General features: G+C 25.8%; 2 protein-coding genes across 4 annotated transcripts; one reads left to right on the top strand and one right to left on the bottom strand.

The window, feature by feature from the left end:
- Positions 1-256: 256 nt before the first annotated feature.
- On the bottom strand, positions 257-25605 carry LOC129975260 (E3 ubiquitin-protein ligase arih1-like). Its single transcript, XM_056088310.1, has 14 exons — positions 25207-25605; positions 21919-21986; positions 21638-21719; positions 20488-20550; positions 18602-18694; positions 17757-17812; positions 17020-17086; positions 15814-15920; positions 14214-14328; positions 13113-13243; positions 10279-10420; positions 7228-7404; positions 5694-5806; positions 257-2282 (listed from the first exon to the last, which is right to left on the bottom strand). The coding sequence occupies exons 1-14, from the start codon at positions 25420-25422 to the stop codon at positions 2201-2203; spliced, it is 1512 nt and encodes a 503-aa protein (XP_055944285.1). The 5' UTR covers positions 25423-25605; the 3' UTR covers positions 257-2200.
- On the top strand, positions 25570-27379 carry LOC129975261 (MIT domain-containing protein 1-like). 3 transcript variants are annotated; one of them, XR_008785029.1, is made up of 2 exons: positions 25570-25659; positions 26963-27379. XR_008785029.1 is itself a non-coding variant. In XM_056088311.1 (2 exons), exon 1 carries the CDS (start codon positions 26085-26087, stop codon positions 26820-26822), a length of 738 nt encoding a protein of 245 aa, XP_055944286.1. In that variant the 5' UTR covers positions 25924-26084; the 3' UTR covers positions 26823-26852; positions 26963-27372. The 3 variants fall into 3 exon arrangements, 1 of the variants encoding a protein (XP_055944286.1); XR_008785030.1 differs by having other exon boundaries at positions 25632-25736; XM_056088311.1 differs by lacking the exon at positions 25570-25659 and adding an exon at positions 25924-26852 and having other exon boundaries at positions 26963-27372.
- Positions 27380-27599: the final 220 nt, after the last annotated feature.

Here is a 27599-nt window from a genome sequence, read left to right as displayed (position 1 = left end):
AAACAAAATTAGAGAGAGAGAGAGAGAGAGAGAGCACTCATTTCAAAAATTTAGAAATTTTGGGCGAGAAGAAGCAAAAAATTTGGAAACTCGATTTAATTATGCATGTATTTTTAGCATTAAAGATGATATTAAATGTTTGCAATTATCCATTTTCAGTATAGAAAGCCATTTTCATTCACATATAGAGTTGTGACAGCTAAATTCTTGTCAAAATCACAAAGATACAGAACAGACCAAAGTACACAATTTAAATAAAAAAAAAATTTTTATTACACGATTAACCACAGTCCAATTTTTGTTACAACTTTTGTACACTGCAGGATGAAATATCGTTTGCAGTCATTCCAACCGCAATTAGTGCATTTAAGGTAATTAATTAATTCCCTTGGTATAATAAAAGCTCTCTAGGACTATTAATTTTTTTACTTATTAAGGTCGTACATACAAGGAAGAACTTTTTACACTAAAGTATACTCACATCCTTAACATGCCAATATTTCACAAACCTGCCAAATTAACAGTTAAGTAAGAAAATGCTTTTTAGCACCCCTTTACATAGAACTAAAAAATAATTAGTTAACTTAGAAATGAAAGGTTATAAAAAAAAGTACTATAACAATATTATAACAAATTCAAAAAAAAAAAAAAAAAAAGAAAAAAAAAAAAAGAAGTATTTTTTTTAAAAAAAAAATTCACTAAAGTTGGTGGTGGTAACCAGGAATGCTAAGTCAAAATGACCGAAAAAAAAAAAAAAAAAAAAAAGAGAGAGAGAGAGAGAGAGAGAGAGGAGAAAAAAATATTTTGAGCATTATTTCTACAACATTAAACAACGAGACTAACCAATAACACAGTCAAAAACTAGTAAAGCAAAATTACAATCAAATTTACATATCTGGTATGATACAAACTAAATCATATGCATATCACAAATACAATAAATAGATAGGGAAAGAATCCACAGATTTCATAGAACCTTCATTTTACTTTGACTAAGTCATAACCTTTTATTACATCTTTTTAAGTAAATAATAAAAAGTGTCAAGTACGAAATAATATCCAACTTTTTTTCAAATATAACACATATTCACGGGGTGTTTGTGTGTACACAGCCTTTCTTCGAGACACAAGTTGATAAATTTGAGATCAGTCCCAAAGCAAATAAATCACATTTTTTTTTTTAAATGCCATTAACACTTTTTGTTATTCAAGACTTTTCTTTGTCTAAACCATAAACTCGGGGATTTGAAATTTATTATTGAAGGATCAAATTGTAATTCCCAAATATCATAACTTCATAAGGCATGTAATAATGATTAACAACATTCTTGTTTTCCCTTGTTAATGTAATGATATTTTTTTTTTTCAAATCTGCTCATAGTAACAGCTTTGAAGACAATAATTGTAACTAGTTATATATAAATAAATTTTAAATTCAAGATCTCCTTTGCACAGAAAAAAAAATATACAAGATTGTTTGTCACTTCTTAATAAGATAATTTTATTCAACACTTTTTAAAAATTTTTTGTAACGAATTTTCTTATGGTGATAGATTGAACTGACTTTTTCCAAAATGTCATGGCATGCAAAACCTGCTGCCATGCACAAAGAATATAGCATCAGATCAAAAAGTTGGAATCACTATAATATTTCTAAATCACAAATTGACACAATAATTACAATAAAATTTAATTTATAATTAACAAATCAAATTGTCCCTTCAAAATATCAAAAAAGCAACAGTTTTAAATTGTCAAAAAATATCTGTCCAATCTGAGTAACTAAGAATTTCATATATATAATAATTTGCTTTATTAAATTATCTACAATTGAAGAAAACGTGCAACAATTATTCCACGACAGCAATATCTCTTTCAGCCAGCTAAAACCTATCAATACTGGGAACATAAAAATTAATACGGTATAATCATAGGCGATATTCATCTTGAGGCAAAACAGTAATCACTAGCTTAAAATTTTTTTTTGCAGATTTCAAGGTTGATCTTTTGTTATTTCAGCACGCACACACAAATATAAAGATTATGTTTATTGTTCGTGGCAGTAAAGATCCTACAGAATTTATTTATTTTGTGTGTTTTATTTGGACGTGGGATTTCTCGGGTGAATTGCAAATCAGTTCGTTTTTTTCACTCGAGCATCAGGAATTTTGACAGTTTTCTGTTCAGAAGAAGGCCCATTTCAATCAATATATTCCCACCAGTCCTTTTCGTAGCCTTCATGAACATGCTCTAACAATGCCTTACACCTGCTTTCACAGTATCTAGGAAGAGAGAATTTCTTTTTTATTATTAAAATACAAGAGAAAAAATTAACAAAAATATATCATTTTAACTCTTTACAAAATTGGGGCAATAGAATGTTTATTGGTTTTAAGTGATATTAGATATAGTAAATCACAGAACCAGCATGAAACGCGTCTTGTATTTCAATTTTTATTGCTTTTTCAAAAATTAAAAGCCTATTTTATAATCAAAAATGCTATAGTATATTTTCTATCTTTTTAAATCCCACTGAAATGGAAAGCTCATCTAATTTAAAAACTATTAATGAAAATCAGAAATAATTTTATTATTTTATGAAATAACTTAATTTTTCCAGTGGTAGAAACCCATTTTTCAGTAAATAAAATTCGCTTCCAGATGGCAAAAATGCCTTATTTCATATTTTTAAATTGCTTTCAAGACAGGTACAATAAGTTTTTTTCGACGTCTAATTTTGCAATTAAAAATGGCATAACTTCTTTTTTTCCTTTTTGTTATCCACTCTGTTAATGGCTACTTTGACAATGACTGATTGCCAAAGCTGAAGTTTACAAAAGAAAGACTCACTGATGGCAGAAGGGGGGGGGGGGCATCACTTGCACTGACTAATGAATTCCCTATCATGAAAATGATTAGAGTAGGAATGACTTTATGCTGCTTTTAGAAGCTTATAACTGAAAAATCATTCTTAAATTATTATTATGAAAAATGGTATAAATACTCATCTTCATAAAAAAAGCAAAATCTTTTTGTATATTTTAAGAAAATATGATAAAGCATTCTTGAAATTTATTGATCCAAGTTATAATTTTTTTTAAAAAATTACATTTTCTGCTCTTTTATATAAATGTATTAAAGTTTTATTGCATTTTTTTTTCAAATACTGAATAAAATCCTGAAAGAAAATTTATGTTTCATTACTTTAAAAAATGGTTTATGTTTCAAATTGGAAAAATATTAAAATATCAGCACATTTCAAAATTAAATTTGAACAACAGCATAATTTGTGATTAAAAAGCAGTATGGAAAAAATAAAATTTTTTATGAATTCAACATACTATGTGGTTGATATTGAGATTTTAAAAACGTAAATATAATATTTGATACAAAGGATGTTGTATGAAAAAATACAGAATAAAACATAACTGAATGTTATTGCAGATATGATTTCAGAAAAAAATGCACTCTGCAAATCTAATTAAGGTATCAAACACAAAAATATTCATAAAAACTACTGGTATAAAAATACTCTTTTTACAAGGATAAAAAAATTAATTATTAAATATTACCATTATAAGAATTATTAATAATGCAAATAAAATTTAACAGTATTAAAAAAGATTTTTAAAAAATTAGGAATTAAATTCATTTAAAAAAAAAAAAGCCCAGTCGAATTATACTTTTTGCAGGCAAAATATAAATGACTTTTTAATGACTCGAGTTATTCATCTATCCAGAGATATTACCTTACACCAAACTTATTCAAATATAAATAAAATGCTATTAAATTTTAAGGGAAAAGTGTAAATAAATAAAATAATAAAACATAATGATAACTTAATTAGATTGAGTAAACTGAAAATAGATAAAAATTCTGAAAAATATTTATTTGATTACACAAACTTTTGAAATTCCACATAAGTATGCATTATATAAAAAGGAATAACTGCTAAAAATTTCAGAGTCATCTGCATTATTTTCTGAAAAAGTTGGTTCTAGTTTTAAAATTAAGTTATCGAGAAATGCCTGTAAATACTTTTTTTTTATATCAATCTACATCTGGGGGGGGGAGAAGGGGGGGGTCTACAATTTTGACATCATGACAGCAGTTTTTTAAAAAAGGTAGAAATTAAGTTTAAAATAAAAAAAGATAGAAAAAAAAAAGCTTTACATTTTAATGATAAGTTGAGAAATGTGAAAAAATATAGTCCACAAGCAAAATGAATATTGAATTGATAATTTCAACAAAATGTTAACTTTAAATTTAACTTCCACTGCTTTTTTTTGTTTGGAAATTTTGGATTCATAGTGAATAGGATTCTGCATGCAATTAATAATGGATAGTTAATAAGTTTTAAACTTCTGAATAAAATATAAATAAATCAAATCATATCTAGATGCAGGTAAATTATCTTGAATTCTATATTTAACTTGTTTTTAAATAAAATAATTTAAGGAAGCAAATATTCTTTATAGGTGACATTTTCAGAAAAATTATTTAATTTATTTCAAGTTAAAATTTAGATGATTTTGTATTTAATCATGGCATTTTATTGCTGTATAAAGTAAACAGCTATAAAATGTCATGATCTGGAAAAAGTTAATATTACTTCATATTTCACTAAATATTTATTCTATCTATTTGAAATATTCAGAAAATTGTGTGAATAATTTCTGGTTAATTTTGATTTCGAAATAGAAAAATACCATTGTTATCAACTGTAAAGTTTTGAAAACCCCTCAAGAATATTTTCAAGTCTATATACAAATCTTTGTATGCCAAATGCATGAACATATATTTTAAAGAGAATTCTCTAAATATATCCTTTTCTGCAAATTATAAAAATGACAAATACTGGTGAGACTTCTTGACATTAAAGTATGGAATTTTCAACTTTCATAAGATACCTTAAATTAGATCTTAAGAAAAAAAATTAAACATATGAGGCGCAGATACTGAAAATTGATATTTATTAAGAAAAAAATCACTTATTTGCTCTAGATATTATTCTTAAATTTTGTCAGAAAATTGTAAATATACAGGATGATTTTGCTACATGTTTGGTATGATTGAATTTTTTTAAATAATCATATAATAAAATACTAGAAAATAGAAAAATTTTAATATAGGGATTATTGTAAATTTGTCAAATTTTCTTGTAAAAATGTTGAGAAGAAGGAAGAAAAATATTTTTTCTACTTCCTCAATAATTATGCTGCATTAATGTAAATATAATTTGTGGGAATTTTTTTTAATAGAAAGAGATATAGGGTCACAGTTAGAAAAGACACATTTGAATTTAGACTAATTAAATATTGAAAAATAATAGTACTTATACTGTTTTAACGAAAGAAGTAAATTTATTATTATATCCTTGGACAGAAAACATACACATTTATTTTATACATATAATGGTAAAGCATAAAATAATGCATGAATTTCATAACTGATGGCTCAAAGGTTTGCACTAATTCAAATGATGTATCATTTTAAACTAGAAATCTATCTGAAGGGAGGAAAGACATTTAATGTCATACCAATTTAAGAACTATTAGTCATTTATACAATGAAACAAGCACATACCATTCAGATGCTCCAAGTAAAAATCACAGTTAAATACAAAGTGAATTAAATTCCAAACACAAAATTACACTAAGTAAACACAAATGTTAAAAATAAGAAATCATACCTATACTTGTCTTGAACCTTTTGTTTGATGTCAAGAAGATTTTCTTGAGTGATATCTCGCTCTAGGTATTCGGATAATGTTTCAGTGGCACTCTCAAGATCCCTCTGATTGTGCTACAATGAATAAATATTCTTAATTAAATAATTTCAAGAAATACATTCTCATAGTTTAGACTGATTTTTGCTTCAATTGATGATATAGATTACTATAAGGCTGATATAAAATGCTTAAAATGTTATCGACAAAATTATAGTTAAATAAATAGTTATTATATTCAATGTGATGGAACATATGGAATATCAGCAACTTTATAATTTAGGGACACAAATTGTACCAAATTTCGTAGACATATGAGAAACAGAATTGCATAATCAAGCATGCCACAGAATACAAGAACAAAAAAATAAAAATAAAAAAAATAAATACTGGTGAGACTTTTTGTCATTAAAGTATGGAATTTTCAACTTTGAATACAAAAGACATAGAAGATTAAATTAGATCTTAAGAAAGAAAAAATATTAAACATATGAGGCACAGATACTGAAAATTGATATATATTAAAAAAAAAAAAAAAATTATTTGCTCTAGATATTATTTCTAAATTTTGTCAGAAAATTGTAAATATACAGCATGATTTTGCTACATGTTTGGTATGACAGATTTTTTTTTTTTTTAAATAATCATATAATAGAATACTAGAAAAAAAAAAGGAAGAATATTAAGAGTAGTAATAATGAAAATCTTGTAGTAATAGACAATTTATACTTCCAATTTAAATTGCAAAATTTGATTAATAGTTGAAGAAAATTGAGACCTTTTCCAGATATTTTCGAATTTATGATCTATGCAATATGCAACTAAACTTCCTTAATTAGCATTAATAAAAATATTTTCAAATAATAAAAGAATAACTTTTATAATAGCTCCTTTGAAACAACAACTTTTTAATTTTTTTAAAATTTCAAAGTGTAGGGCAATCGAACATTGACAACATATTTAAGGATCATACAATTTTATAAAATAAAAATTGGTAAAATCTGACAAATAGTTGGGGCTGGAGAATCAGTTCTTTTATTTTTGTAATTACTTTAAACATATAGATACATGATTTAGACCCATTACTATTAGCTAAATTTCTTAGAGAATTTTTTTTTTCAGGCCATACTTTTCATTAATGTTAGATTGCATGTGAGATTCTGTTTTAATGCCATCTTCTAAATTTCTAAGTGGAATCAATTCATAAGCGATAGCAAACCTTTCTCAGTTTAATCTAGGCATCTTGTAAAAGGACCTAGTGCAAATGCAAGGTATAAGTGTAAACAAGTAGCATCTACATGCTAGATGACATAGCACTTAATTTTTGTTTTTCATGTGACTATTAAAAATTTGGAATAATTTTTTAAATGTTTAATTAATTTTTCAGCTATATTCATCATAAATTAACTATATCCCTAAAAATATAAAAGAATCATGAAATGGCAAATGTAAAACAAATGGATTGTCAATGATAGAAAGGAATAAAAATAGAACTTGCTTCAAATATTGCCGATTGATTGTTTCGTTTCAGATAATAGGCAAAGACATAGGTGTACATTAAGGTTTGCCGACATTGACACAGAATGTCTACAGCAATTTTTAAGAACTGAACTTCAATCCAAGACATATTTTGTTGCTGCATTTCTTCCATTTTATCTTTTACTGAAGCGTACAACTGAAAAATAATACCACAGCATTAAAATGACATGACTAAAATTTACAATAAATATAACAAACAAATGCTTCATGCAATGTTTAGTTAGTATTTTTTTTTTTTTTTGGAAATTCTACTAAATGATAAAAATATTACTTTCAATAAATAGATATGGTTAAATCAATATTTTTTGGTGCACAGATAGGAAACAAATTAGAGAGAGAGAGAGAGAGAAAAAACTGAAGATTTTATATAATAGTAAAAATAAGGCAAAGAAACATATACTTAAATAGTAATCTGGCATTTAAATTGATTGCACCACAACTTTTATAATAAAATATAATATAAAAATTCAAAAGATAAGAGCAGTTAACAAACTCAACATACAACACTGTTATGTAATCATTTCAGCAGCATACTAAATAGCATACAAATACAATATCCAGATAGATTTCTTTTATAGATATTGAAGAAAAGGTGGAGAAAATCATGGAATATAGTAACTATTGACAAATGTTTTTAAATACTACATATAAAATTGAGTTTGTGAAACTGAATGATACAGAACTGAATATGTTAAGGCAGATAAATATTTCATTTTCTGAAATTTCATTGACATTTTAGATGGAACTTATAATTTTAAATTACAGTCAAATGAACGGAATGATATTAAACCAGACACAACATTTTCATAGTTGTCACTAATCTTCACCCCAAATTACCATAAAGAAATTTGACTACAATAGAATCAAGGCATACAAGACCCATTTATATGATGATCAATAAAACTGGGTAACCCACTAATTCTGCCAACTGCCACTAATTTCATTTAAAACTATTTTGGCATATATTTCATGTAAAATTAAATAATTACAAAATACTAATTTTCAATCAATTTTATAAAATCTATAAAAGTATATGAAGTACACTGAAGTTTCAAAGAAATATAATCAAAATTAATAATAAAAAGTTGAAAGATCAGGTGAAATTTCAAATTACAAGAGTGTATATATATTATTTTTACACACTTCACTACAGTTACAGAATTCTCGTAATCATGTTGTAAGCATATTTAATTTTTAATTCATTTACTTCCCAATGAAATGCCTCAGAAATAAATTGACATTTTCCACTTATAAGCACTTTATTAGATTAATCTATACTTATAATAAAGCTCAAAAGTGTGTGTGTGTGTTGGCGCTCTACAGGCCAGGTCATTTGACATAAAGCTACCAAATTTGGTACATGTATACCTTAGAGGTCGGGAATGTGCACCTGGGGTCCCTTTTTTTGAAATTTTAATTATCAATTAAAAACTAACTTTCCCGCCAAAAAAATCTTCCATTTTCCCCACCGCCAACTTTTCCGCCAAAAAAATCTTCCATTTTCCCCACCGCCAAATGAGTAAGGCTTTGGTTTTTTTTTTCTCCCAACAGTAATAAGGCTAGGGTTAAAAACATTGTTAATTAATCCATGTTTCAGATTCATTCTGAAGTACTTTTGAATTAAAATAACACAGAATAAAGGAAATTAAAAATGTATAATCTGCATAGCGTTACCTCAACTGGCGTAGAAAAATTCACGCATTTGCGTTACCGTAAAAGGCGAAGAAAATTCACACTTGCGCACTGTGTTTTGATTGTTGGCATGGCAACCATTATCAACGGACGATTTAAATTACTTTTAGGTTAGTTGTATGCTTTTGTAAGTAAATTGTATTTATGCTAGTTATATATTTTTTGTATATGCTTATAGTTTTAAGTACATCGTTTTTTAAGTAGTTTTTTTTTAACCTGTTTTCAATGATTTAAATTATTTTTAGGTTAGTTGCATGCTTTTGTAATTAAATTGTATTTATGTTAGTTATATATTTTTTTATATATGCTTATAGTTTTAAGTACATCGGTTTTTAAGTAATTTTTTTAAACCTGTTTTCGACCGATTATTTTTAACGATTCATTTTATTTTCTTAGTGTTTGATGCATTTAAAATGAAACATTGTTAATGAATCGATCCGTTCATGATGAATCTGAGAAAATTTTGTTGACAAATTCTTCAGATATTACATAAATTAAGAAAGATATTCTTTAGTGCCCATAAAGTTTAAACGCTCAGTGACTCTATTATCAGTAATCATATTATTAAAAAAAATGCTTTGTTTCAGTAAAAAATATTATTATATTAATTGCAGATTAATCCTTTACACTTTAATTTAAAGCATAAATTCTACGAGGGGTAACAGAAAATTAGAGAGATACATATCACGTTATGACTGAAGACCTTTATAATATTATGAGTGAATTATGTGACTATCAAAATTTGAAGTTTTAAAATATTTTGCTGAAGAATCTGTTAAAGTTGGAATTGCATAAAATATTTAATTATTAAAATTTTAACGAACATTAAGATTGACGAACCGGCTGGTCGCCAAAGGCGGCTAGTAATAAAGAAATTAAGGCAGTTTTATTAAAAATTGAAGACACTTCCAGTCATAAGGAAATTTGAAAGAACTGCAAACACCCAGATGATAAAATTTAAAAATATATATTCTTATTATCCCACCCTTCCCCGTTTAAATAAAACAAAGGCAAATAAGTTAATAGAAGCTTCTATTTTTTATCTAAAAGATGATATTTTTTAAAATTTTTAATTTAGGCAAAAATTTTATGACAAAATAATTTTTTATAAAACAAAGAATGGAAATTTAATTCACCAAAAAGTTTGTTTATCTGAAGGACCATGGCATTGATTTTATATTTATCAGAATTTCACACTGATAATTTTTATAATAAAAAGATTTTTGCTGATTAGTGTTTATATTTATTTAAATCATATAACATTAACTGTTATTTTAAATGAAGAATATTAAGCAATAAAATATAAAGAATCTCAAACCTTGTGCTCAAATTTCAAGCTCTGCATATGATTGAGATATCTATTACAGTAGAACAGGTACCGCTGCAGAGCAGCTCTGGACTTCTCCTGAGCATCTCTTGCTGATTTTGCCTCCCTCTCATCATATCGGTTACAGTTATACCTGGGAGACAAACAATATGAATTAGTACAAAAATAAAATTAAAGCATTTGGTAACCAGGAAGAAATGCTCTTTGAAATAAACATATAAAAATTATATGACTTTAACAATGCACACATAAGGCAGTATTTGCTTTTAGCACAAAGAGTACGATTAAAAAACAACAAAATGAATTAATTAAATGAAGAGGAATCTTAAACATTTTTTTTCTACCAATATAACGTTAAAATATATAAATAATTCAAATTTATATTGGCTGATTCAAAGTAAAAATTAGTCTCTTTTTGCATGCAAGTTAAATATATCCATACTTTGTTGTCCTTCAATGATTAAAAGTCAATACCTTTTTTAAGACCTCCAAATTGGCAGAAGAATTTTTTGCCGCACAATACACTTAAACAAAAAGAAAAAAAAAAAAAAAAAAAAAGCAATAACATTTTCCTCACTCTTAAAAAATGTAACTTTATTATATATTGTATAGTTTCTTTATTAAAATTATTAATCAAAATTATTGCATATTAAATCTTTACCTCCATTTTTCTAAATTAAAAATTGCCGTTTTCTATTTTGTACATTTTTTAAACCAATTTTGTCAAGAGCTGAGTTTTAGGGTAAATGAAATTTTTACTGTCATTTCTTGAGCTATGAATTATCTTAGTTCCAATGCAACATAAAAAACAATATTTCAGACATACAATTATTAAAAGCCATAGGGGAAAAAATACATGCTATGTGTAAAGCTTACGAACTTAAATATACAAACAACAGAATTACAGTCATTATTTAACTAGCCATTTTTGGCAATCAATTGCTGGAATGTTAAAAATTTCAATTGTTTCCTCTATCTATATTTTAAAGCTAAAAATTTGATGGATAGATCGTTTATATTAGATAGTCTCACACTATTTCAAAAGTCTTACTTCATTTTGTTCATTGCATTTTCTCAATTTTCTGTCTACATCTTTATACAATCAATTATATGACAGGGAAAAGAAGCATTGTGCAGAAAATTTTCACCATTGCCTTGATTAATTTTAAGCAGAACAAAATATCAAACAATTTATTAAATATATACCTTATACTGAAATCTACTCAACAAGGCAAAAATAAACTGTATCTTCATATAATAATAACAACAGGAAATATTAATAGCAACAAAGTGGATGAATTGGGTTGTTGTGTGCATTGTTATGTTGTTAAGTGTATCGTTGTAAAATACAGTGAAAATATTTTAACAAAATTTAATATAGAAAGAAAAACTATATGGCCTCATTGAAAAGATAATTTTTTTGAATTTTAAGATTCTATAAAAAATTTCTATTGTCATAATTCAAAAGACATCACAGAAGAATGTCAAAATTTTGCTTAATTTTTAATTAATTATAATTTTAAAGAAATTATTCTGAGGTGCATATTTACACCTGCCAAAATATATACGAGTCAAGTTTGGTAACTCTATGCAATATGGTCTGGCATATAGAGTGTCAACACATACACATTCATCTTTATAATAAGTAGAGATATAACTAGCCATGAAAAAAATTCAGACATTCTTTAAATATCTATATGATTTACAGAGAAAAATTGTACAACAATTAAATCAGTACTATAGAAAATAATTTTTGGTAGTTTAAGCTGATGTAAAAATCATTTTTGAATTTTAGATTTTTTTTTTTTTTTTTGAATTTAGAAAAAATGACAATATCATTAATATTAAAAAAAAATCATTTTAATCTGTATATGTCCACCTACTAAAATATAACTATGCCAAATTTGGTAACTAATGATATAACAATCTGCCATTTAGAGTATCAGCATATATTCTTATCTTCTAGAAAAAAGTTGAGATTTTAATTTCATAGTGGAAATTGACATTATATTAGCAAGTTTTCTACTTTCTTCCCTAAGGATTAAAATTAGAATATCTGAAATGATTTATAATAAGAATGATGAATCTAACATAATCTTAAAAAATAAAGAAAATAGAATTTTCTATTATAAATGCATGGCAAATATTCTATTACAAACATAGAAAACAATTGTAAAAGAGCATACAAGTAAAAACAAAATTATGAAGGAAAAAAAAAAATACATGATATTTCCTTGATTTTCTTATATGCTTCGAGGGGAAGATACTATTTAAAATCTGTGGTGAGAAATAATTGTCTTTGTATTATATTTTCAAAATTCTTTTAGGATTGAAGTAACATATGCCCACATGAGCAAAATAACTATTTAAAATTTTCCTTAGATGTCAGTGGTAATATGCAGACAGATTAATTTTTTTCCTTGAAATTTAATGACAATGTAAATGTTAAAAACTTTTTGTATATACTACTTTTTTTGACAGATAAGGTAGTTAAAAAAAAAAAAAAAAGAGTGTACTAATAGAAACACAATTTTCAGCGGGAAGATTATATTACCAAATCTTGGTACTGATCAGAAATTTTGAATTCTTTGTAGTTATTGTGTTCACACATGGGCCAATGCAAAGAGACAAAATGCTAAGGGTTTAAAATATAAACAAGAAATTATCATCAAAATCTCAAAGGTTAAACTTATTTTAATTATAATGCATTGCATTTATATAATTTTTGGATCAAAGAATAAAAAGAGCAAATATGTATCTTTGGTTTGTATTATATATTTCAATAAAAAAGAGCAATCTACAAATCTCTTATCATTTATACTTACCATGAAGAGCCATGAGGCTCCCATGGCCCAAGACATACCCAACAGAAATCCGACTTACAGTTTTGGTTTTTGCACACCATATGATTGCAACCACCATCTTTTTCAATGGTAGCATTGCATTTTGGACATTCCTATAAAATTAAAACTTGAAATTACAAACAATAGTCAATTAGTCTAACACACTAACATTTTAATAATATACAATTCATTCATTGTCACAGTGAGTCCCTATTACATTAACATTTAAGGAAATGCAGAAGGTGAAATTATTTAAACTTCTAACAATATGTTTCATTTTGTCATAATGTTTCCACATATAATTATTTAAACCTCTAATGACATAGCTCGATTCCTTATTTTTTGCTTTTGACATTAGCTTAATTGGAATCAAGATACATATTTAAAAAGTGATAAATAAAAAACATTTTCACAAAATTATTAATACTAACATAAATTATTAACATGCTAATTAAGTTAAAAATGTATTGAAATTAAATCAACTACTTATTAAAAGAGGGACCTTATAATATACATCACTTAGGGCAACAAAATGCCCAAATATATCACTGCAAAGAAAACCAAAAATATATATTTTAGAAAACTCTATAGTAGAATATTTGGAATTGCTAAATTTTTGCTGAATTTTGCCACAAATTAATACAACTCTGAAAATGATTTTTTAATGATACCATATTATTACCCTTTTACAATGTTTTCCTCCTATGGTTTTAATTAATTTAACATTAATCTTTTGTTGCTGCTTTCTGGTTTGAACAAAATTTATACAGTCCACTTTTCTCATGCACAGAAAATTTTAATAAGTAATGTTTTTCTGTTTACATATTTTTTTTCATAGTAATATGTTATTTTAAACTAAAAACTAATAAATTTGAGATTTTGTGAACATTTATATTTTTTATTATAAAAATATACATTTAAATGAAACTGGCAATTTGTAATAGTAATTTGTTATATAATAATATGAATTTTGGATCTTATAAAACTAAATAAACATTTTCTGACCAAAAAAAAATATTTATACAATGATGTAGATGAAAAATAAATTATGCAATAAAATAAAGTCACAAAATTCAGTCTTACTTTAGTATTAGCAGCAATCCAATTAGAAGTCTCACTGTCATCATCACACTTTTTTTGCCATTTTCTCAATAAATTACATTTTACAGGGTCATGCCAATTTTCACCACATGCAAAGCTATAAGAAAATGTAAGTCATTTGAACATCCAAAACAAACTAAACAAGGGAACAATACATATATTTTTAAATAGAAACAAGGATAATAAATTTTTAACGAAATCCTTCAACAAATACAACTGATAACAATTTAAAATAATAATTTATACAAAGTTGGTACAAAAAAATAATAATTTATACCAAAACAGGTTGGTATTTTCGATAGGGATTTATGGTGCAACAATCTTTATTTGACCATACTGCCCAAATAAGTCAAAATTAGTATTCCTTAACATCTTAAGGACAAAAAGCTTTGTTTTAAACATAAGATTTTAATAGAGATGATAGAGATATTTAAGCTAAATTCTTTAAAATACAACAACCACTTTAAAATATACTGGGACTGGTAACATCACTTTTGGATACTGATAAGATTTACAAATGTATATGATTTATATTTTAAGAAATCTACAATTTTTATTTACTTAAGAAAAATGCAAAGCATTCGGAATAAACTATTTACTAATGTATGGAATGATACAATATTGATTTTTTTTAAAAAAATCTCATTTTATTGCAGCAAAATGAAAAGAACTAATAAAATACAAAATGTTGATCACAGGACTTTTTGAATTTCTTTTCAATTAATGAACGTATTAAAATATGAATAACCAGCAAACTGTAAAGAACTAATAAAATACAAAATGTTGATCAAAGGACTTTTTGAATTTCTTTTCAATTAATGTTCGTATTAAAATATGAATAACCAGTAAAACAAAAAGAACTAATACAATACAAAATGTTGATCACAGGACTTTTTGGATTTTTTTTCAATTAATGTTCGTATTAAAATATGAATAACCAGCAAAACGAAAAGAACTAATAAAATACAAATTGTTGATCACAGGACTTTTTGAATTTCTTTTCAATTAATGATCGTATTAAAATATGAATAACCTGCAAACTGAAAAGAACTAATAAAATACAAAATGTTGATCACAGGACTTTTTGAATTTCTTTTCAATTAATGATTGTATTAAAATATAAATATATAAAAATTAAAATATAAACATTTAATAATGATAATTCACTTCATCCAAGATCAAATAAATTCATTTCCTTTTTATTTTAAAAAGTATGTATATATAATTCTTTGCATCAGAAAATGCTTATTTATTTTCATTAAACTGCAAGGAAAAATCATTAAAATTAAAAATACAGAATTAGAAATCAATGAATAGGACTAAAGATTAAAAACTAATAATGCTGAGCTTAATATAAACAATAAAACATAAATCTCCCAAACATTAAAAAGAAAAATGAAAGAAAGCAAATAACAAATAGGTTGATCTCAAAATGGAGGAAATGAGTTATTCTTTTACAGACCTTTAAACTTAGTTTCTATCTAAAATTAAAATAATTTTTATTTAGAAGAAGACAACCACACAATTATGGTTGATTTCATATTTGTATTCTTATCAAACTAATTATTTCTAAAGTTCTTACCAAAAGGTATGGCGACAACGACATGTTACAGGTTGAGCATCCACATATTGTACAGCAATGACATAATTACATTCAGGTTGAGGGCACCACCTTAATAACCTATTACACTAAAAGAAATGTTTAAATAATAATTAATTCAAAAGTACATGGATTATTTATAGTGATTTCATTTGTTAAATAATTAAATAGAAATATATATTCAATGCTTATTTTTGCTTTATTGTCAAATAAAATCAAATATTAAAATGAAAATGCTTATGGTTTGAAAATTTACATACAAAATCTACAGATAGAATTTCAACCACTAAAAGGTTTTTTCCTCCTTTAAAAAAATCTTACAAGAGTAAAAGTAGTCTACTTTACAGTTCATATAAAAAATTTAAATGCTTTTCAATTAAGAAACTTGATTTTAACAATAGAACATAATTTTATACTATATAAGAAAGTAAAGTAATTATCATAAATACAATAAATTACTTATAATTTGTTGAACAATTGAAGTTTCCCTGTTTAATGCAAAACAAGAGAGGAAAACATTTATTATAGTTCATCAAACCCATCAAGTGGTCAATTATTTCAGTGTGATACCATTCAAATCAAAGCAATGATTTGACAGAAAGGAAAAAAACAATTTTTCTTATTAGCATTTTGAAGATCTTTCTCAAGATATATATGACTTTGGTGAAAATCATGGGGAATCGAATTTTATGACTTTGCTTCTTAAAGGACTAAGTTATCAAAAAGGGGAAAAAAAAAAAAAAAAAAAATTTCATGTTCCACTTTCAAATCCTATCTGTAATAATTTTTTGAGCATTAATATTTAATCCAACAGGCATATTTCTCATTGCTTTGAATTTAATCTAATTGGAGTTAAGTTTGTAAATCCTATCTAATTGGAGTTAAGTTTGTAAATCCTGAAATATTATAAAAGGTGGGTGGGGAAGCTAATCCATGTTCCAAGATTTTTTAAATAAAGAAACAATTTAAAAATTACTAAAAATTTATAAGATACTTAATAACTCTCCTTTCTTTTTTTTTATTTACAGAAGGAATACATAAAGCATTTATTATTTTAAAATATAGTTAGTTTTTTAGAAATTGTTCATTTTAGCATAAAGATCACTATGAATGAATGAATTGCAACCATAATATAGTAACTCAGAATTATTAGGAACTAAAAACTATCTGAAAGAATCCAAAACTTACTTCCACAAAACTATTAGTAATAAGATGTTGATATTTTAATTTCACTTTCGGATCAGTTATTAAGGACCTGCAAAAAATGTACATTAAAATTTTAAAAAAAGTATAAGTAAGTATTTTAAGCTTATTAATTATCATGCTTATAATTAATTACCAAGTATTTTAATTTTTCAAATAATTAATATTTAAATAATTTTTATAACATTCAGATAAAGTACAAATTGTTGGAATTCATGCATACAGAATAATTAACTGATAGTTTTCTAATATCAAATTCAAATTTTAAGAAATTTGCTGCAAATAATAGTACAATTACTTGAATAATAATAATAATAAAAAAAAACAACAACATTAACTATCCAAAACTAGATAAATTACTCAGTTATTCCATAAAACAAGAACAGCTTCTTATCTCGCCCCTTGTACATAGCATAAAAGGTCAAAAAAATTTCATCTCTTGTACTAATTTATTGCAAGTGGGATGCACTCCATTTATATTATGCATATATACAAAATTTATCAATAACAGTACTTTACAAGGAATTCCAATATGTTAATTTTTAATAAAATTAGACTAACACAGTCAATAATAAAAAATATTAATAAAAAGCTTTAATAATTTAATTTACTTATTTACTTTTCTGAAAATATTGTCATATTGATTCAGAATAATTTTGCAGATACAAGAACAAATACTATGAATTTTAATATTTTATAGATTATAACTATTATAAACTCACATGACTGTTTGGTCATCCACAAGAATGTCACAACCATGTGCAGCACAAGCAATTATCTGCAAAAATAATAATTCGAAATTTAATTTCAAGTTAATAACAGGAATTTTTTTATTAATCGCAAATTTATATTAAAATGCATCTTTCTCAAAACAGAAACTTCAGTTTTGAATTTTTATCAAATAGAAGTTGGAATAGGCCAGAACACCTCAATTTTATATTCTAAACATGCATGTTTAACAAATCAAAATGGTAAAGATTACACTGTTTGCATTTTAAATTCTTAATTTTTTTCTACATTAATTTGTATTTATTGTTATGTAAACTACAAATACTATCAAATATCACAATTGCACAATATTACATGAAAAAAATCGCAAGAAAATCACAAGCAATGAAAAATGGAGACACACACACACACAAAAAAAAAAAATATCACACAGGGCCATTTTCTTTTAGAATTTCCAACATCTGAAAACATTTAACGTTTGAAAGTAACAGTGCAGACATTTATAATTACTTCTTTACTTTACATCAAAGCTTTTATTAAGATTTTTTAAACCCTTTTTATCATATAAAAATAAATAAAAATCAAATTAATGCTGAATTTTCAAAATTGCTCTCCATCTTTGGGGTTACTTTGTTTGGAAACAAAATTTCCCTGTCACAAATATTGGGGGAAAAGAACCACCTCTGCCTCTAGAAAAAATTTTAGAATCTCTATAATGAAATTAATATATTAAAATTTCACGTTAGTAATTGAAATATGCATATTATGATCAGCAAAGACAAGATTTTCAACAGACTTGATTTAGCAGTCAAAACAAGAAATAAAACAAATTTTTTACCTGACACATTCCTTGGTCCATAATTTTACTTGTTAGATATTCCTTCCAGCATTCAGTGCAAAAACGATGCCCACAAGCAATGCCTGTCATCATCTATATTTAAAATAACAGAAATAAGAGAAATATAAAACTTTTTGGATAAAAATGAAAACAAATAATGCAAATGATTAATATAGCTCAATTTATATTACAATTAGAATTTGTTTCAGTGGTGGTTGTTAACAATGTAAGTACTAATACTTTCTTTGATGAGTATGGCAAATGAATAAAGATTTCCTAGATAAAAAAAAAGTGAGTTTTTAATAAATACTAGTTGTCTTTGGCAGTCAACTGGTTGGCCAGGATTAATGATCGATAAAAGTATTTTATATAAAACCCGATTTCCTTCAGTAAAATATTTTTAAACTTCAAATTTTGATAGCCATATGATTCATACTATTATAGAAGTCATACATCATTCTGCTAAGCATTTTCTTTATTTTATATTAATTGCCATAAAATTTCAGTTTTAAAATGAAGTGGAAGTGTTTAAACTTCCATTAATACAAAAACTTTTTCTGCTGTAACCAAACATCATTAAAAAAAATGAATACAGAAAACAGATGTATATAGTGCAAAGTCTTATATGCATTTTTACAATACTTTGCGTCATATTCAATGAAATATTCTAGACACTTCAACATTTAAATAAAAAAGATCCAATTTACTGCAACCACATATGAACAAGTCATAATGTTCTGAATATCATTGTAATAGAACTATCAATAATTTTATCACTTTTAGCTTGTTAATCTTGGGTAATCACCAGGCACTGATTAGCATATCTTCTTTGAGACGGTCAATGAAGTGGTCTAAAATAGCATTATATATAAGATAGTAATATTCAAACTTTCACAATTCATTCAGTTTTAGTCGTATTTCTTTTTATTGAAAATGTTGGCATTTTGAAAATAATTTACTAAATAAGAGAATAGGATTTTATATAAAAAATATAAACTTCATAATTCATCACAACATCTAATGAATTAAGGAATGAAATATGATTATTCCTTAATGATATAGGCTGAAAATTACACTCCTCTAAAATTAGTTTGCTGTAAGAGTTAACTTAATCTGTTAAATTGGAGCTTTTGTCAACGTCATGATAAAAGCTAATTTCTCCTAAGTAAGCCACTAACTCGTGCAGGTTACATTTTAATTTAATTTTATTAAAAATAGAAATCTAATTCATATTCATTCATATAAAAAAATTAGTATCATTGAATATATATATTTTTTAATTTTAAGAATGATATAAAAATTATTTTGTATTATATTTTTGGATAATATCATGGAAAGATGCCAAAATGTACATAATTTTTAAATAAATTACAAAGATACAAAGTGCATATTGTTACCCTTCAAAATATATATGTGTCAAGCTAGTTATAGATCAAATGATCCAGCCTGTACTATACCAGCAAGCGAGTGTGCACGCACACACACACACGCACGCACACTTTTATTATAAGCAAAAATGTGTAATTTTCATTCATAGTAAAATCAAATGCAATTATAATGTTCTATTATTCCTTGAAAACTATTTCTATTTTTGTTATTATTCAGATTCTTTGCACAATACTATTTAAGAAACACAAATTAGTTTTCGATATGAATACTTTACGACATATTTTTATTCTAAATGAGCTTGATAACAATATAATCACATAAAAGATGAAAGAGAAATATACATAAGAACTGAATTAAATCCCAATACAAAATTTATAAAATTAAAATACTTGCAATCCCTCCCAAATATTTGCATAATGTTTTATTTATATACTTTTAATAATAATTTCCAAATTTTTAAATCTATAAATATCCCAAACATTATTATAAAAACTTACATTTTTTGGTATTGTCATTAAACAAATTTCACACTCTTCTGTTCTAGGTCCAAATCTGGAATCCTAAAATATGAGCAAAATTACAATTAATGAAACATTTTAAATAAAATAACTTAAGTAGAACTGTTATTTGGATTATTGAAAAACATTAACATTCAATCAATCTTTTTTTAAGACATAAAATTGTCTCATCCCTCATTAGGATCAAAGAAAACTAAATGCGATATATGGAGAAGGGGGGAAAAATCTAAGTAATTTCCCCTGCCCAATACTTATTATAGTATTTCATTTCTTTTATTTTAAATATATATATTCTTTCTTATTCAATTTCCATATTCAATAAATTCTCTGACATTGATGTAAACCATATGATAACAATAAGATCATCACAAAGAACTTAAGCTAACTTACAGGTTTAAAACACAACAAACTTATGCTTTTACAAAGTCGTAACCCTTTCACAACAGGTATACCACTGGTGCATTTCTGGAAATCAAACTCATGGGATGGTGATGCATATGTGTATTTTAAGCTGAAAGAATTTTTAAATGCCATGAGATGACTCTCTGTGTCCATTACTTTTGAAATATAGTTTTAGTATCCTGACCTTCAGTTTGCTCATATTCAGCCTGACTTGAGTATTTTACACTTTATACTTTGATTTTAGTATTTTTTTTTTTTTTTTTTTGTGGGTGAGAGTAGAAGAGTAATTCCACTTGATAGAATCATTTGCATCTCTGGTCTCCAAATTCCTTTCTTCTTCTTTTTTGCTATTACTGTGTCACTGTAAGAAGCCTTTTTAAGTTTTGCTGTAACTTCTGTTGTATTTTGTGTAGCTTTCAGATACATTTCCTGCACTTCTCTTTTTATTATGTAAATCCTTGGTTTTGATTTATTTAGACAAGAAAACAACTTGTCAGTAGAAAAATGTGCTCATATTATAAATGAATGAATAATCTAAAAAGGTCGACAAAAATGACGAAGTTAGAACTTAAACTTTATTTCTTGTGATATTTCTTCTTCAAAGGCTCAGTGATGCAAAATGTGATGTGGGATGATTCCTTTCACGTATGCTCCTTCCGGTGCATACATCTATAATAAAAGCCTCCCGTCACGATAGGGTTAACTATCTAAAAGGCAAAAAGCTTACCTTCGATGATGTGCTTGGAGCTTTATAAGGGTTGACTATATGGGCTTCTTTAAATAAAGCATCTTGATCACCATCATAATATCTGGAAAAAGAAAATTCCATAATTAATATAATGACAGCTTTATGATTTTATTTATATTAAACTTCATTTATAATAAATTATATAACTGATAATATGTTTTTGAAATAGTAAATGCATTCAATTAACGAAAAGTAGAATTTCATTCGATGCATTTTTTAGATTATAAAACAATAGAAAAAATTATTAAAGAATTCTATACCTTTCATAAAGTTTTTCTTTATCCCATTTGAAATGATTTAAAAGGATCCGAGTAATTGTAGGTGGAATCTAAAAATGGGGGAAAAAGAATCAAAACTGAGTAAACACTCAGCTAAACATATAATAATCAGGTATATTTTATTTTAAATATAAATAATTTTCAACTTTTTAAATCCAAGAAAAATAATAAAGGATGCACAGATAATGGCCAATAATCCCTGGTATTTCACAACAGAAAAACTTCCACAACCCAATTTTAAACAGCATAATTTCACTGTAACGAAAATTAAAAATATCATTTGAAGGTGATCCATCACCCATTATAATAATATTTTATGTTAAGATGATTTTCTGAAACTGTTTGTTTTTGGATACAGATATTGAAGAATATGAAGGAAGACCTCAATATAAATAACTGGGTTAGGCTCAACAACATGGTGGAATTCCATTATGAAATTTGCAAAAATTTTACAAGCTGTCAAGTTTTAACAGTGTGAGGCAACAATCAATATTAAATATCTGTTTTTTTTCCTAAAATAAATAAAAAATTAATCATAATAAAGATTATGAAAAAAAATTAGATTGATTGAATACTTATAATTCATTATCTGAATAAGATTTATGCTCATTGTGAAACTTATATGAAGGTTTGCCATCTTATGTACTAGATTTGATTAATGTAGAGTGAAAAAAACAAACAAACCTAATTTATTTAACATGTTTTTTTACAGTACACCTAGCCTTAAATTTCTAGTAATCTTTAATAATCATATAAACCATTGGTATATTTTCCAGCACATATTTTTCTATAATATGCGCATTTTAAATAATAATAAGTCCCAGTATTTTTTACTATCAACAATATGGTCACTTCTGGCTTATAATTGAAAATACTCAGCAAGATTATTAAAAAAAAAATCATAACATGTATCAGCTGTATGCAACACATATGCATAAATGAAACTGATATACAAAGATATTTAACAGATGCTCATTTTAATTTATGCAGGGTGACTCCTTGTGAGATTTTATGCTACATTTTGAGGAAATAAATTCTACAAAGAATGACAGTGTATATATAGGTATAATTGCCCAGCATAGAGGTTTCCTTAATTACAATTAGTGAAACAATTTGGTTTCCCAATGGAAAACCCGCTCCATTTTATTTATAGTACAGACAAGTCAAGGGAGTATTTCAGCTAAAGGTTGAACAGGATGCTACATCCATAAACTGTCACAAAAGAATTCTGAAAAACAGCTATTAATTATAGTAGATAATTAAAAAAATTATTTAAATATCTTATTCAATGAAACACATTTTTATTACTTTATTTAAAACTGAATATTAAGGTTTACTTTTGAAAATTAGTGATTGATTCTTAGTAAAAAGATTAACATAAAATAAATATTTCATAGATTTTTTAAAGTTAAAAGTTTTGTTTAGTTTAAACAAGACTAGCAGACACCCTGGATTAGATCTAGAAAGTTTTCTTCATTTATATCAATAAGCATTTAATATTTTAAGTATATTAAGAGAATGTACTCATGTTTATCATCTCTATATATTTCTCTATTCAATGTACATTTTGATTAATAGTCCAGAAACACATGATTAATTAAATACATAATGTAAGTATGATAATATACATAAACATAGAATCAACCTTCAGATAGGAGTAAAAAAAAATTAAAAAAAAAAAAAAAAAAAAACCTAATTACAAGGAAAATATGAAAGTACCTTTTCTTTTGTTGAAATAATTAGATGATGTGGTTTAAAATTTCCTATGACTGTGAATGAAATTATTTTTCTCGAGATTTAACTACGCATAATAATCCCCATAGCTAGAAGGTTGACAGAATTGACGCTGGTTAGAGGAGATAGGGAAGTTTAACAGGGTATTAAAATCACAACCTTTTTACAGTTTATTTTAAGCTATTTCTTTTCACGGGATTACTGGCAAAGCCTGTTTTATTTTGTAGTAAGCTAATGAAAAAAAATTTCCCATGTCCAAATCATACCAATATTTAAAAACAATGTGTTTTTTTTTAACTACAAAGAGTTATTCAATTATTAAGAAAAAATTCCTAAAGAATAAAACAATTACAATAAAAATAATTATATTATTTCAAAATGCTTTTAGTCAATTGTTTTTTATATATTCATTCTTTACTTAATTTACCATTGCCACATAAAACAATTTGTAATAGTGATTGACAGAATGAACATTTAAACCAGTAATACTCCATATAAACATAATCAATTTGATCACAAAATATATACTGTTCTGTAAAGAAATGGAGGGGAAAAAAAAAAAACATCTCCATTTACACTTATTTATCTTCATGATGACAAGTACCTTTATTGAATTTGATTTAAGATATTTTAGTTAGAGATTAGAAATGCAATTAAAAAATTGTCAACATTTGTACACATTGCATCTAAATTTGTTATAATTTAAAAAAGAAAAGGATGAAAATAAGTAACACATCAATAATGTATGATTTTTTATGTATTTTTTGGATTTTCTAAGTCTATTTCTGTGCTCAGATTCACCAACAACCATAATTAAATCTTTGAAAGATTGGGATTGACGAATTCATTGTGCAATATCTTTCTTCGAAACAAAATTAGAAAGCCTTCAGTTAGACTGATTTTTAATTATTTTGTATTTCAATACAATACTGGATGAACTATTTAAAAAATAATTATCTTATATGCTTAAGGAGAATCTTGAATGAATTACAAAAAATTGCTAGTTAACACAATTTGACTTCAAATATTATTCTAAAATTGCACAAGTTACAATTAAAATGAGAACTTAATTTAAACGGAAATATATTTATTCAGACAATGATACATGATTGAATGTTTCTGATGCAATATACAATCTGTATTTCGCAGATACAGCTGGAATTTCACTTTTTAAAAATCAGTTATTGTGAAACTGCAAAGTTTTAATAAATATTCAAAATAAAAATATGCTCATTACTGATTTGAAACGTTAATAACTTGAAAAATTATTTGTTTATAGTTATACAGATACTTTTCGATACACCTTGCATATTTACATACTTGCAATTAAATTTAAATAACATTGCAAATAATTAATAATTAAGTTCACATTCAAAACGAATTACAAGTGATGGGTATTTAAATATAATACTAATAGTGATACAATATCAGTCAATAGAATGCATATCATGATTATTTTGTAAACACGTAGAAATTGAAGTATAATGACATCATAATAAACAACAATATCGAGTTAACACTAAATGTAAACATTACCTGTACTACAGTGTTTACTTCGCGTATGCAATCAACCATGTGTTGTACTATTTGTTCAGTTGATAAAACTTCATAATGGAACTCTTCAGTCTCTAATTTTTCTCTAGATGAAGATTCTGGCTCTAATGAAATAGAAAGTTCATCTTCATCTTCATCTTCTGCACTAGATTCATTACCCGAATCAGCATCGTATAATTCATCGTCTCCAGTGTCCATTTTACGGTAAGAGTAATAAGCAATTTGCAATCAGAAAATATCTAAATGGGAAGAAATGGAAATAAAGTGTGAAGTAATTAAATGCAAATTTCTCATTAATTCAACAGCGAAACCAATCACTTTAGTGAAATCCCCTCCGCCATCGTTCCATTTTCCAATGACGTCACGTTGCATTAATAAAGTTGAGTTATCAAAAGCTTTACCAACATTAATAAATAGTTATCTTTTGTTTAACAGGTAAATATATAAAAGCTGTAAAAATTTAAAATTAAAACGAGAAAAGACAATTTTAGTATTAATAGGCTATAAAAAAGGTATTTAATAACAATTAATTATTGCATTCAATATTTCAAAATTTTATCATTTCTTATTTCATGATATTTAGGTTTTTATAATGCCATCAAAGCCATTTTTTTCATGTCAAATTTTTATATATTTCAAAGAAATGCTAAAATGAAGCTTAAAAATTAATTTTGAATCATTGCAATGTCCAAGCAAAAACCTTTGATGTCATGCCAAAATCCTCTAATGTAAACATAAACATAGCATGATTATGTAGTGTTTGTTATGCAGTTTTGTTATGTGTTTGATTCTAAGAGCAAATATATGTAGTTCATTCTGAATTTGTGATTTGTTTCTGTAGATGATATATATTTTAAAACATGAATGCAAAAAAGTATGAAACTAATATACTTAATGGTGTAGAACAAGCTGCAATATCCGTCATTAGTCGAGCTGTGCAATATGATAAGGAAGGTAAATACCCTCCTGCACTCGCATCATACCAAGAAGGTATACAGTTATTTTTAGATGTAATTAAAAGTACACCGGATAAAAGAAAACAAGAACTTTTACGTCAGAAAGCTGCTGAATATATTTCACGTGCTGAAAAAATCAAAGAAATAGTTCAGCAGCAAAAAGACTCAGGTAACTACCATGAACAAATTCAAATACCCAACAGTGGTGTCGGATTTAGTTACGAAAATTTATTTAGAAAATATTTGGATAAAACTGTGAAAAAAGTTGAAATAGAGGACCCTTATATTCGAAATGTACATCAAACCTATAACTTCTTAAGTTTTTGCGAACTCTTGATTAGATTTTGTTCTGAATTAAAGAAAATAATTTTAACTACTGGCGCTAATCAGCAGGATCACGCTAATCAAAGATCTCGTTTTGATAGCATCAGGAACAGTCTTGCATCTTATAATGTAGAATTAGAAATCGTATATTCTGATACATTACACGATAGAGAAATAAGATTAGATAATGGATGGATTATTAAAATAGGACGTGGATTGGATATTTTTAAATCTGTGAATAAATTCTCCATTGGATTTATTGATCAAAATTTAAGGCCTTGTCATGAAACTACCGTTGATATTTTTTTCAAACATTAAATTCTTACATTGTTTGAAATATCAGATGCTGTGAGTGTATTTTTTATAAATAAATTTTTAAATCTATTTCTTAAATCTGAGTTATGTATACATGTTTATTTCTTGCATCAATGATTTTTATTATCATTTGTATTTGTCAGGTAACTGAACAGCAGCCATAATGAATATCAATGGAATCAACTTAATAGACAGGGCAGTGTTGCTGCATTTATGCTGCTTTGTTTATTTTAGTTGTTTTCGAAAAGAAAAGTGACATTTTGTGCTTGACCATTGGCCAAAGGCCATTGATGAAATGAAAAAGTTCACCATCTACTTATTATATAAATTACCATTTGTTATTTATTTTTGAAACTCCAAATTTTATGAATATTGTATTGGCTTTGTAATTCTCTAAAAACTTTGTTAGTTATAATTTAAAAGAGTTCTTAGGTACTTTTCCATTTCCCTGGTGCAGGCGATAAAGTTGCCAAAAATGATACAACCGATGCCAAACAGAATATATCAGCTGGCAACATTATTTTTATGTGTATACTATGCATCATTAATAAAGTTTGTGTGCTGAGATTTGCGTCTGCAAAAGTAAAAACTACCAGTTCGTATATGCTATTTAGTTTTTATTTATTTATGATAGCTGTTAGGTACCAATTATGCTTTTAGCATGAACTTAAACAAGATGAATAAATTTTTCTGACTTAATCAAGTAGAAATGTTAGCATGAATTACAGTTTTTTGATTAGCTTCTAATTTAATATTTTGATGCAGCCATGTATCACTAAT

The sequence above is a fragment of the Argiope bruennichi genome, chromosome 7, assembly GCF_947563725.1.
Source record: "Argiope bruennichi chromosome 7, qqArgBrue1.1, whole genome shotgun sequence".
NCBI classification, from domain to species: domain Eukaryota; kingdom Metazoa; phylum Arthropoda; class Arachnida; order Araneae; family Araneidae; genus Argiope; species Argiope bruennichi.
This window is presented reverse-complemented; position numbering and strand designations above follow the sequence as displayed.